Consider the following 13,703-nt stretch of genomic DNA (forward strand, 5'->3'; position numbering starts at 1 on the left):
TATTTAGAGCTGCTCCAGAGGGGCTCAGTGCTGAGGATTGGGTCAGTGGTACAAATGTTTAGACACAAGTGAAATATCAATTATTTATTCCAATTTTGATACTACAACAAAAACTACAGTAATCAATCAAATGTGGAAAAAAACACTGCATATTCATTACTGTATAAATTAAATATAGATGGATCTTTTTATTTAGTCAAGAGCAGTGAGTAATTTATTTGTCCTTTGCTTGATTGAACATTAAACAATGTTTGAACATTAAAACACAGCAGGAGGTTTATTAAACTGCTGCCCCTTTAAGACCGAACACACGTGCCCATTTGAATATACTGTCTACTTTCACTTGAGATGTAACCGACTTTGCTTACTAGGATACTTGCCAAGACAGACGTTTTTACATAATTTTGTGTGAATTCGTCCGTTCAAGCGCAAGACATAAAATACAAGCCCGCTGTCTGATACGTTGGTTTTTAAGGGCGCGCGCTTTGGATGTTTGTGTTGGAACTTCTTGTATGTGACACTTCTTGGCCTGCAAACATCCTGTAAGTAATAATGTAGGGAACTACTCGTTATACACAAATCAGGTAACAGTTCATGTTTTACTTATATATACAATTTAGTTTTAATCTAAATAACACGTGCTAAGTGAACGATCAGCAATCAAGAGCATTCAACAGAAGTTCTCTCTCTCTCTCTCTCTCTCTCTCTCTCTCGTTAATGTTAATAAGCTACATGCCTCGTTTTACTTTCTTTGCCATTGACATCCGACTGAACTACACTCTTTCCATTGATGTCTGTGAAAAAGGGATGCGCTCGAGCAGCTCGTGCGTCTGTGCCGCTGCGCGCTCAATCCATTGCACATTTTTCTCTTATCAGCTCGTGCACCACTGCTATAGACCCTTTTACAGCCCACGTGATCAAATAGTTGCGCGCGCATTTTGGCAACGGAAGTGGTGTTTTTCCCCACTGGCTCTAAAGGCCAATTTATACTTCTGCGTCGGGTGCGCGTAGTAGGTACGGCGTAGCATACGCATTGACGTGTACCATACGTCGTACCCTTCGCCGTACCCTGACGCGCACCTCCTCAAAAATGTAACTACGCGTCGCGACGACGCGGACCGCAAGATCTGTGATTGGTCGGCTTGGTAGTATCACGTTTCCTCCTACGCATTTCCGGAATGATCTTCTGCACTCTGGACCGCCCGCCATTTTTAAATTCCGAAATTCAGTGAAGAGCCAACATGGAAATGGACCAAGTGGACCTCGATAAGCTCCAGCTCCAACATGATCCGCTCTCTTTCAGTCGCCATTGTTCGTAGAAGCCCGCGAGGATTGAGGAATGTAAACACAGTGGAACCCGCTCGCGTCAACTAGCGTTTCGGCGGTGTAACTGCAGAGCAAAACAGACATACGCAGAAGTATAAATGCTCACGACGGCGTCGCCTACGTGCGTAGCCTACGACGTACACTACGGCGTACACTCGACGCAGAAGTATAAATTGGCCTTAAGGTGTTGGCACCTCCGAAAGTTTATCAAAGCGGTTTCCCAGCATCAAAATGTCTGGTTGTTGCGTTTACGGTTGCACTAATCGATATTCCACCAAGGGGCTTAAGTTTTATAGGATTCCGACAGGATCACGGCCGTTTCAGAATAGTGGCTGCAGGCGATTAAACGTGTTGATTGGAGCGAGGACATAATAAAAAATGCTCGCGTCTGTTGTTTAATCCGCACGCGTAGCTTGACATGCTGCTGATTCTCGCCATACTTCCGTTGCCAATATGCGCGCGCATACGTCATCGTTGTGTACAAACAGTAAAAGGGTCTATAGGTGTTCCTAATATTCCACTAATAAGATACATTTTCTTCATAGACAGCCTTCTTTTTTATCCCAATTATACTCTGTTGTAAGTGTTTCTTTGTCTGGACACAAGTGTGCAGACGCTGCCTGGTCTCGGTTGTTGGTATCAGAGCATTTTTACGAGTACGAGTAACTTAGCTACATGAGCTCAGTATCGGAACCGAGAAAATAGTGCAAACTTTGCTAAAGTGATTGTTTTGAACAAGCATTAACTTCAGATATTATTAAAAATATATTATTTTAGCTGAGGTATTTGTATAAACAATGTGTACCTTTTGCCCCATGCTGGTGAGCCTTTTACCCTGTGTGTGGTCCACTTGCCACCTCATACATAAATACGATTTTTAAAGAAACAGACAAACCACTTCTATGATTTATTTTCACACAAAATCTGTTGCTCCATCAATGTGCAATAAAACCTTTTTTTTTTCTGTCTGCAATCATACACCATGGGAGTAGTGAAAAGCAAAAAAAAATTAAGGTGTGCCTTTATCCTCATTGTACTCTTTAAATATCAGTAGGACCACCCTGGTTAAGTAAAGGTTTAACAATAACTATATTGAATATCATCTCTTTTAAAGATTGACATCCATTTATAGATTGATGATTGCATGATTGAATCTTAAAAACTGTGATGTCAGATCAACGTACTTATTGTTTTAAAGTGTGAATTTACAGTATGGGTATTGAAAGTCAAGCAGCCCTTCATCAACATATAACAATTTGCCATAATTTAGTTAGTATTTTTAAAATTAAGTGTATATTAATTGTTCTTTTTTAAATAATCTATTTTGTTACATTTCTGTCATCCTTTGTCTCTTTCTTTGTTTCTCTTTCCCTTTGTTAACGTCTTTCTTGTTCTGGTCCCACCCACAATTTTAACCCCATGAGTTTGTTTTGTTTCTTTGACCTTCCGTGGTTTCTTTGACTTTTAATTGTTCCATTCCAGTCATTATTTGTGAATTTATATGTTTGACTGGAACTTGGTGATCTGCAAACATTTTTGTTAAGCAGCGCCATGGCACGTCGCTTCAGTGGAGCATGCAGCTTAATGCGGTCCGCCTTAAGGGGTCTCAGACGGAATGGGGTTCACATTCCACTGCTTCTTAAGACAGTCAGTTTTCAAACCAGCACGCAAAGCTTTGTTGTCGAGTCTGAACCTTTAGTATTTATGCACAATGTATTACAATCCCTTTTAATTCGATCCAGGTTTAGTCCCACAGCTATCCAAGATAAAAGTTATCTGTCCTCTGTTCACTCCACACAAGTACACAAATAAGTGAAGACAGATAACATTGCAAAATTTGTCAGGAAGATGATTCAGGCTCTGAATGCTGATAATGAGACAGGACAGTTTCAGTGGAAGAATGATATTGGGATCATGTCGAATTTAAAGAATGTCAAAAAGAAATATAGATGGAAATGTATCGTCAAAAAGGAATTATTGCCATGCAGAGATAATAATCTATCAAAACAAGAGAGAGTTGGGGGTGTGGGAGGGGTAGATACAGACAGAATAATGGAGAGATATGGGGAATTGGGAATTATCACAACATAAAGGGATGATTGAGAGTAAAGGATTACTGTGTTGCAAAGGTGACAGCTGTTATGCCAGTAATAACAGCTGTGTCCACTATGAGCCTCTCTCACTGTGTCTGGCTGAGAAAAGCCTCCACTGTCAGCGTGCCAGGAGGCCTTGCCAGATCTTCTATCTGCAGAGTTCATTATAAGCCTACTTTTCCTCTTAGTTCATCAATGCACCGCTGCAGGCCATTCAATCAGGTCTCAAACGCATGCACACCACACTCACAGTTAGACCATCAAATTCAACAGTCTGGCTGGATTTCCAGAGAGTGATGGGAAAAAATTCATTGGAAAGAAACAACAGCTGGACAATGGGTTTGCGCTCACTCTTTTCCTGCTTTGCCTGTATCAGCTGTTTTTATGTGTCACTCACATGCCGGGCATTTATTGGCAGTCAGTACTTAGGAAATGTAAGATATGTTGTGTTGATGTCGTACAAGGTATGTGTCAGAAACAATAATACAAAAAATCCAGTGAGACTGAATTTGTGTTCACTTCATGTGATATGATCTGTACAGAGCTGATGCTACATGGCAAAACAAACTTTGGACATAAAGCTACAGTTATCTTGTAATTTTTTTTTTTTTTTTACCAAAATTGAGTAAAAGAGTTTTCAACCATTGTGCTCATTTTGGACTTTTACATTGCAGAGTCGCTGTATTGCAAATAAATGTAATTAATTGTTATGGCATTAAGAATAAATATGTAGCTGCAGGTTGCATTTTAATTGCACATTACATGTCTAATTATACTGTAAAGTGTGACATTATGTTAATATTCTTGCAGTTTCTTTTGTTATTAAACATTGCCTGCATGCTTTTGATTAGTGAACCTCCTACACTAAAGCAGATTGTTTTCTACAGACACTTCTTTACAGTAATCCTCTCATAATCTCAAATTCCTGAGATTACCTAATCAATCATCCTAGGATACTGTAGATCAGCATGTGTCACATTTTAAACTGGATTTCTCTCCAATTAATGCTGAGGAACATAAATTAGACTTGTTCATCATTCATTGGTATCCCCATTCCAAATGATCAGTCGTTAATTTGAGAGACAAGATGCAGTCATTTTAATTGTGAATGGCTTTCTATGTATCTTTTTGTATGTGTGTGGTCTCACTGCATCCGACGTGTTAGTTGAGGGATCGTACATTTTTGCAGAGTGATTCATTTCCATGTCTGGCTTTATAAGAATGACTTTCAGTACAGACTTGGTGAATTATTTTCCCTCTATCACTTGATTTACTGCCCTTCATTGAAACGCCAAGTTCATTGGAATGTCGAACAGTCAACTGAAGCCAGTGCTCTGTGCAGTCACAGTTCACATGTGGTATGTTTGCCATGGTGCTTTTTTCAATGGTGCCTCTTGTGGCATTGTGTTTGTTCATTCAAGGCTCGTCACAGGCTGGTTGACTTTTCCCTAATAAATGTCACCAACTGGTTGAGAAATGGCATTCTCCCAAAGGTACAAATAGAGAACTTTTTCTTGCCATTTTTTTTAGCAAATTTCTGGGAAAAACGTGCACTTTTTCAAAGGATTGTTGAAGAGATGCACAGCCTGAGAAAATATGTCCTCTCTTTCCTCTTTGGGTTTTGAAGCACTTCAGGCATGAGAGAATGAAACATGCAACATAGCCAGTAGGAGGAGGAAACACAACCGCAGACAGACATGGGAAAGTCAGGCGGTTCATCAGTGGCCCCCCTTGTGTCCTATTTGAATGCATCCCTACAGAAACATCATTTATTCAAAGACTCTCCTTTTAACAAGATTAGAATCTTTTCAGATGTGTGTCTTTTTTTCAAGGGCAAAACAACATTAACATCAACACATCCAAAGAATCGATTGAGAACTCTAAAATCTTCAATAAAATGTAGTCAGTAAGAGCAAATTATTGCTTCCCAAATTTATATAATCTTTTTTATTTATGATTCTGCACTCTGTCTCGTCCTCTAATTAGTACCAGATTTATGGTGTCCATAAAAGACACCCTGCAGAAGCCTGATGTGGAGGCACTGTACTTGCTGTCTTTCAAGCAAATTGTATTTTTTCCCAGCATGTGATGTACTGCAGATATTTCTAGACTAAGATTTAGATGTAGCTAAAACCAGTTTGCCAAGCTGATATTCTGGGATGAGGGCCAGTGTGTTGGTATGAATGCACTGGGATCACAGCTCTTTCCCTCCGAAGGTCTCCATTAGAGAGCCTGTCTGTTGCTGTGCGGTGGACTGATTGATGGCTACCTATCCGCCTGCTTCTATCGCCATTACTCACAGCAGCAGAAATCGTTCTCCCCCCAGAAGAACTGTGACCCCTCGTCTCACAACAGAACAGATGGAGAGACAAACTGTAGACCTGCCTTTTCTTTAGTGACAGCTTTTTTATGTCACTAAAAAAAAAAATTTGACTTATGGATAAATGATTTATGCGTAAAGGCTTCTGCGACGCTGCTGGAAGGGTAGAAGAGGCGCTTTTATACTTTTTGTATCTTGGCAAGCCAAATCTGTGTGTGTAATGCTCAAGGCATTTATCTGCTTTTATGCAGGACAGTGATAGTGACAAATCCCAGGGATCTCTGCTGAGGTTTGAGAAAAAGCTGCAATCTTTCCTTTATCCTTTTTTGAAGCGCACATAGTGCCGTTGAGCATATTGTACCGTCTCAAGTGGTGTGTATAGAAGAGAACTGATTTTACAATCACACTTTTTCCTTTTTCACCCTGTGCAGCTTCTGCTCTCATTAATCCACTGAAAAGTTGACATTTTCTTATATAAATTAAGGATACATGATGTATTGATATTATATTGGTTATTGGGCAACATAAGATATTTTAAAGTTGGCATGAAATGAAAATTCATTCATTCTATTTTGTAAATGCATGTTATAAAACTTATTCTGAACAATTCACCCATTCGTCTTTGAGTGCAACAGCCATATCTCAAAATCCAGTCAGCAACTGATGCATAGAACCAAGTCCCACCCTACTTTTTTCCCCTTTTGATAATCTGTTACACTCAGATGTGTCATTTAACACTCACTAAAAGTTAATCTTAAAAACAAATGATTTAATTACACTGGTAAATGTGATCTTTAGCTAATCTCAAAAGGAATATCCATTTTATACTGTACATTTTAATGCTGTGATACCTAAAACCACCTAATGCAATTCAAATGATTGATATTTTTAGTGTCTCAAAACAGTATAGAATTTAAATATCAGCCAGAAATTTAATATTGGTCAATCTCTATTTGAAATAGATTCCATAATTTTCCATAAAAAATTCCATAAAACCACAAGATTCACTCTCAATAGCATGTTCTCCTGTGTAGATTTTACTGTTGTTTTTCTCCCTCTTCATCTTTTCGTCTGCTCTCTCTTCCACTTGATAAACTGAGAGGCTGCCACCAGAGTGTGTGTATTAAGTCACTTCCCATCATTCTCAGCTGATGTCAGCTTTGTTATTGCTCAAACTAAATGATGTGAAGATTATTCTCTGCATGCTGATGTCAGTAATGAGTTCAGTGGGCTTTGCTCTAAGCTGCTGATCATCAGTTGTTCTTTTCTGAGTGAAAGGCTTTGTTTCCAGTGGTTCATTAGTGTTGTGCTGCAGACAGCTGGTTGCAGACAGACTCTTTCCAAAGGCCACCATCTGACGCCTGTGCGGGGGCACTTGACCCCCTGGGTAGACTGGGAAGACTGCTCGCTGTGTAGCCTGATGCCGAAAGAGCTGCAATATACTGCGGCTAACTAATACGTTTGATTAGCTTCAGCTTAATTAGTTCAAAGAAATTGTCATAATGGTGTCTGTATTGATGAATAGGGCAAATTCTCTTGTTGGGGATCACACTGTGGTATTTATTTTGGAGAGCACAAATCCAACTGGCTTGATGGGTGAATGTAGGCCGCTCATCCACTGTTTGATGAATGTTTTATTCATCACAGGCCTTCAAAAGTCATAAGTAGAAAAATATTCTTGGTTATTCTTTCCGATACAGCTGTGTTTGCAGTAACAGTAATCCTAATTTTCTTCAGTATTCCCAGAGAGAAAGGTTCTTTAAATTAGTTACAGATCACATCTGGTAAATAGTTATGTTCTTGACAAATTATGGCATGAATTGCCAAGAGGGTGTTTGGGGTGCCTGATGCCTGAGATGCTTTTCAGATTTGTTTGGATGATGGAAGTCGATGATAGACAAAGAGAACAGGACCAGACAGAGAGAGAGAAAGGAAAAGAACATGATATGTGGAATAGTAAAACACAAGAAGCAGACTCTGTTTTAACAGTTTCAATAAAGGTCAGATTGCTCACTTTTGCTCAAATCACAAACAAACCAAACAAACATGACAGTGTTGATTCACACATACTATTTGCACAATTACAGTAAAGACAAAATTATTGATTTGGTTTGTTTATCTCTGTGGATTCATCAAAAACAATTAAACATATTAAGCAGCACAACTGTTTTCACCATTGATAATAATAAGAAATGTTTCTTGAGCAGCAACTCAGCATATTAGACTGATTTCTGAAGGATCATGTGACACTGAAGACGGAGTAATGATGCTGAAAATTCAGCTTTACCATCACAAGAATAAATTACATTTCAAAAAATGTTTTAAATTAAATAAAACGTTTTCGATTCAATAAATTCAGCCTTGGTGAGCATAAAAGACTTCTTTCAAAAACTTTAAATAATCATACCTGTGACTGCAGGAATAATTTATTTTTTAATGAACTGGCTTTGGGTACAGCAGTTCAGTTTGAATCCTGCTACAGTATAAATCACTGTAAAAGCTTCAAATAGCTTTTCGCCCATACACTCCATACTGTTAAAAAACCTTTGCTTGTTGGCCCCTGGTCGTCTACAGAGAGAGGGACAAGCTCAGGACAATAACCCTATCAGCCGATCCCCTGAGCAAAGCCCAAGGCTGGCCCTGTCCACAGGCTTCCTTCCACATTCCAATACCGACCTGTCAGTCACCCTGCCAAGGCCCTGAATCTTTCTGACCCTTTTTCCTGGCGATGCTTTTCCAGTGGGCTTTGCTGTCAGAGACCCAGTGTGTGAGGCAGCAGAGAAGATAAAGGAGACACGCAGACACAAGTCATCCTCCTTCACTCACATTCTACTGATTTGTTACTGCAGACTCAGGCGTCCATAAATAAAAGATAGGATTGACTTTAAGGGATACACCTGACCCTGGATTTTATACCTCAACCAGAGGAAGGCATCGCATGTGTATTTCCTTTTAATTCACAAGATATAATTTAATGCACAAAATATAAAGCATTTTGCGTCCTTTACACAAACATAGTAAGTACTGGAATTGAAACCAGTTTTATAGAGAAATAGTGGGTTTCACTGTGAAAATACTTCAAGGCAAGTGGAATCACATTGCAGAAAGAATCTTTTGGTGGAGCTACAGTAGATCTGTGTTGTGTTGATTTGAGCAGTTTCTAAGAGCCTAATCAGATTTTTTTTAAGCTTTGCGCTTGCTAAAATCCCACAACACAAAAATACATAGAGAAAGCCTACAACATAAATTATAATTATCAAGATGTCATTTTTCAGAGCTATCATTCATGTTTGGATTAAAACATACTAAAATGCAACTGCTGTATGTATGGATTAGCATGGATGAGTGAGAAAATACATATACTGCTTGTTAATACTGTTGTCACCCTACTTGCGTTATTTCATGTGATTTTCAATACAATTTTATTACACTTGTTTTATGAGAAACACCTCATGAAGAAAATATATTTAAAAAATGCACTTTGGTGATGTCATCAGAAAATCTGACTTCATCATCACCAGCTGGCACTTTAGTGATGATTCTAATCCAGACCAGTTATGAAAGCCTTATATTGTGTTATGAAGTTACAGGTTTTAAAATTGGTAACCTGTTTTAGATAAAATTCCAATCTATTGGTCGTCACTTTAAGTTATCTATGTTTGATTGCAAATGCATCACAGGCCAACAACTTCTGTCAGCTCTTTCTATACTGCTAACTACATGCTGCCAGTTGAAGACAGTAACTTGGCATCATGCCGATGCGTTCATCAATACTATAGCAACTGCTTGCAGTGCAGTCAGTCCTATGAGAAAAAAAACAGTAAGTTATTAGCATAAGTTAGGAAGATGTTGTCCAGCAAGTGGTTAAAGTTTGATGGATCTGTCAAATGAGGTTAGCATATGTCGTTTTTAATACCACAAACACATCATGCCTCTGTGTATGTCTGAAGTACATTTTCTCAGCAAAGAGAGTCTTTGCCAGACTAAAAAATTGAGTGTTCTGAATGTGTTCAAATTGCTCCATCTCACATACATTTTTTTAATGTAATTTTTGGACAGCACTGTATTTTTTAATATATGATAACAATTGTGAAAATATTTCATTTAATGTTTAATGACACTTTTTTTTTCTCTTTATAGGTCATCCTCATTCTCACTAAATATTACCATGCAGACTCCAACAAAGTTCTTGAGAGTTCCGTTTGGAGGTAAGTGACAGGAGATTTTTCTTTCCGGTCAAATTTTGGTTAAAACAGTTCAAACCATACAGACTCCGAGACAAAAATAATGATGGAAAAATTCCCTTGTGGCAAATTTAAGATGACAACAGTCAATTTGTTATTCATATGATTCTCCCTTGGGATTCCCCTGATAATCTTTTCATGCTTTTCTATTTATTTATTTTATGCCAAATTTAAAGATTTCTTGTGGAAAATATTAAATGCTAGCCTTAGTCAGATCAAGTTAAGCTTTATCACTCTTCAACCACATGTGTGCATTTTGTGGGGGAATAAAATATTGTTAATCTTATAGGTTGTGCTGCTAAATGCATAACAATTGAAGTTTTAAATTGTATGGCTAGACATGTACTTTACAGTATGTACAGTTTGCTTTACTTTTTTTACTTCCAAATTTAGATTCTCTATACACCTGTAATTATCTGTCTTCAAACATATCAATTTATTCTCAAAAAAAAAATTAATAAATAAAATTGTAAAATATCTTTAGAATGTATTTAATATGATCTTCAGCTAAGATTAAGAAATACTCCTTTAGCTACTGTATATGAATATCTGGGTTTCCAAATTGCAAATGATTTGTCAGATATGCTCATTTAAAATGCTAGTAATTAGTTATAATTTGTATTTTTTTATTTATTTAAATCTTCAGGGTGTTTTTTAACTGCAGTGGTTCTTGCTGTATAGGGCTGGAATGACTAAAGAAAGGTTAACAGTATGATGGTATAAAATGGCATTTCTTGTCTATGACCACTTCTGCTGCTTATACTGTACAAATAACGGAAATAAGCATTGCTAGATATTGCAGTAGACGTACACGTTTTGAAAGAAAAAATGGTACATAAACGTGACTGCTCAAATGTACTTGATCACAAATGTGTTTGATCAAATGTACTGATTTAAATGGTTACATAGATGAAATTTCCCACTTGGAAATCATGGAGGGGTCTGAAATTGTCATCGTAGGTGCATGTCCACTGTGAGAGACATAATCTAAAAAAAAATCCAGAAATCACAATATATGATTTTTTAACCATTTATTTGTATGATACAGCTGCAAATAAGTATTTGAACACCTGTCTATCAGCTAGAATTCTGACCCTCAAAGACCTGTTAGTCTGCCTTTAAAATGTCCACCTCCACTCCATTTATTATCCTAAATTAGATGCACCTGTTTGAGGTCGTTAGCTGCATAAGGACACCTGTCCACCCCATACAATCAGTAAGAATCCAACTACTAACATGGCCAAGTCCAAAGAGCTGTCCAAAGACACTAGAGACAAAATTGTACACCTCCACAAGGCTGGAAAGGGCTACGGGGAAATTGCTAAGCAGCTTGGTGAAAAAAGGTCCACTGTTGGAGCAATCATTAGAAAATGGAAGAAGCTAAACATGACTGTCAATATCCCTCGGACTGGGGCTCCATGCAAGATCTCACCTCGTGGGGTCTCAATGATCCTAAGAAAGGTGAGAAATCAGCCCAGAACTACACGGGAGGAGCTGGTCAATGACCTGAAAAGAGCTGGGACCACCGTTTCCAAGGTTACTGTTGGTAATACATTAAGACGTCATGGTTTGAAATCATGCATGGCACGGAAGGTTCCCCTGCTTAAACCAGCACATGTCAAGGCCCGTCTTAAGTTTGCCAATGACCATTTGGATGATCCAGAGGAGTCATGGGAGAAAGTCATGTGGTCAGATGAGACCAAAATAGAACTTTTTGGTCATAATTCCACTAAACGTGTTTGGAGGAAGAAGAATGATGAGTACCATCCCAAGAACACCATCCCTACTGTGAAGCATGGGGGTGGTAGCATCATGCTTTGGGGGGGGGGTTTCTGCACATGGGACAGGGCGACTGCACTGTATTAAGGAGAGGATGACCGGGGCCATGTATTGCGAGATTTTGGGGAACAACCTCCTTCCCTCAGTTAGAGCATTGAAGATGGGTCGAGGCTGGGTATTCCAACATGACAATGACCCGAAGCACACAGCCAGGATAACCAAGGAGTGACTCTGTAAGAAGCATATCAAGGTTCTGGCGTGGCCTAGCCAGTCTCCAGACCTAAACCCAATAGAGAATCTTTGGAGGGAGCTCAAACTCCGTGTTTCTCAGCGACAGCCCAGAAACCTGACTGATCTAGAGAAGATCTGTGTGGAGGAGTGGGCCAAAATCCCTCCTGCAGTGTGTGCAAACCTGGTGAAAAACTACAGGAAACGTTTGACCTCTGTAATTGCAAACAAAGGCTACTGTACCAAATATTAACATTGATTTTCTCAGGTGTTCAAATACTTATTTGCAGCTGTATCATACAAATAAATAGTTAAAAAATCATACATTGTGATTTCTGGATTTTTTTTTTAGATTATGTCTCTCACAGTGGACATGCACCTACGATGACAATTTCAGACCCCTCCATGATTTCTAAGTGGGAGAACTTGCAAAATAGCAGGGTGTTCAAATACTTATTTTCCTCACTGTATATATAGTCATCTTATACAGCATGAATGATTAATCAAAATAAAGATGCATATGGAAAATGACCTGAAGTAAAAGAGAGAGAGCATAGCTTCGACACATGGACTAAGTGGCATGCAGCTCAGAAGAGAGAAAGAGAGATGCCAGTGGGGGCTGCTGTCTGGCCGGCCTTTAACACAGTTGTCCAGGAAGACAGAGCTCAGGTAAAGAGGAAGAACATAAGGCATGAGCAGATGCTAGTGAAAAGAGAGCTTCTATTATCCTTTCCTTCACCACTAAACCACAGTTCAAAACATTAAAACTGACCATCAGCAGACCACAGCTGACCCTCATTGTAAAATATTTCACTAAACAGGCTTTGACTCTCAGCAAGCTTTAAAAAAAAAAAAAACACTAACCAAAAGGTACCTTCTGGAAAGGAAACAGGGTCGTAAGACATAAATAAGCTCCTTTGTTCTTTTTAAAGCATGCAAAGCGAGTACATCATTAAGAAATTACCATTGTTTGTGCCTGGATCTCTCTCTTGTGTTGGTTTCTGCTGTCCTCTTGGGTTTGATAAGAGAGTCCATTGCCCTAGCACTGAACTTAGAGATGACTTAATTAGGCCTGCTGAGGGCATTTCTGGACCATGTGCTAATTGCCTCACACTATCCACTTATTAGCAACTAACCCTGACTGTATAATGACTGCCAGCCAGGTCTTTGTTTGTTTTGCTTTGTTTGGGTCTTTATAAACCTTTCTGGGTTATAGGCAAAGTTAGGCTAAATTACCCGTCTATCGTGAGAGAAACGTTGTTGTTTCAGTTTTTTATATTAGTGTTTAAAATTGAGACCACTGAAGTGTGAAAAGAAGATGGAGCTAAAAATATAGTGCTGCATATGGAATAATTGATGCCATGTTTGTTCCAATGCTCTCATTAGCCTGTCTGTCTGAGGTTGATACGAGGTTGGCATTAATTTTACATTTGGGCACAGAATATATCAGTTGCACAGCTGCCTAATGACCAGGTGGAATGCTAAACACTGTCTTTTTCCCAGCTAGAGCTACAGCATTTAACACAACCCATGTTACATGCAGGCAAACATGGCATAAATGTGCACTAGAGAAGATGAAGAATATGTTTTGAAAGAAAAGGCTCAAGACTGTACTTGACATGTGTTTGAGCAGGTAGGGTACCTCTATGGCCATCTGGAAATTTCTTTATGGCAGGAAGGCAAAATTACAGCGTACTGTTTCATCCTTCCAAT

The 13,703-nt window shown here is 38.7% G+C and overlaps 1 protein-coding gene across 6 annotated transcripts in view; it reads left to right on the top strand.

Moving 5' to 3' along the window:
* Positions 1 to 13,703, top strand: part of sorcs2 (sortilin-related VPS10 domain containing receptor 2) — a 185,157-nt gene that overhangs the window by 47,107 nt on the left and 124,347 nt on the right. For all 6 annotated transcript variants that reach the window (XM_084108164.1, XM_084108165.1, XM_084108166.1 and 3 more), the window contains exon 2: positions 9,880 to 9,947. In XM_084108164.1, coding sequence (XP_083964290.1) covers positions 9,880 to 9,947 — 68 coding nt within the window. The remainder of the gene's footprint in view (positions 1 to 9,879; positions 9,948 to 13,703) is intronic.

The sequence above is a fragment of the Abramis brama genome, assembly GCF_963993115.1.
Source record: "Abramis brama genome assembly, chromosome: 3".
NCBI lineage: Eukaryota > Metazoa > Chordata > Actinopteri > Cypriniformes > Leuciscidae > Abramis > Abramis brama.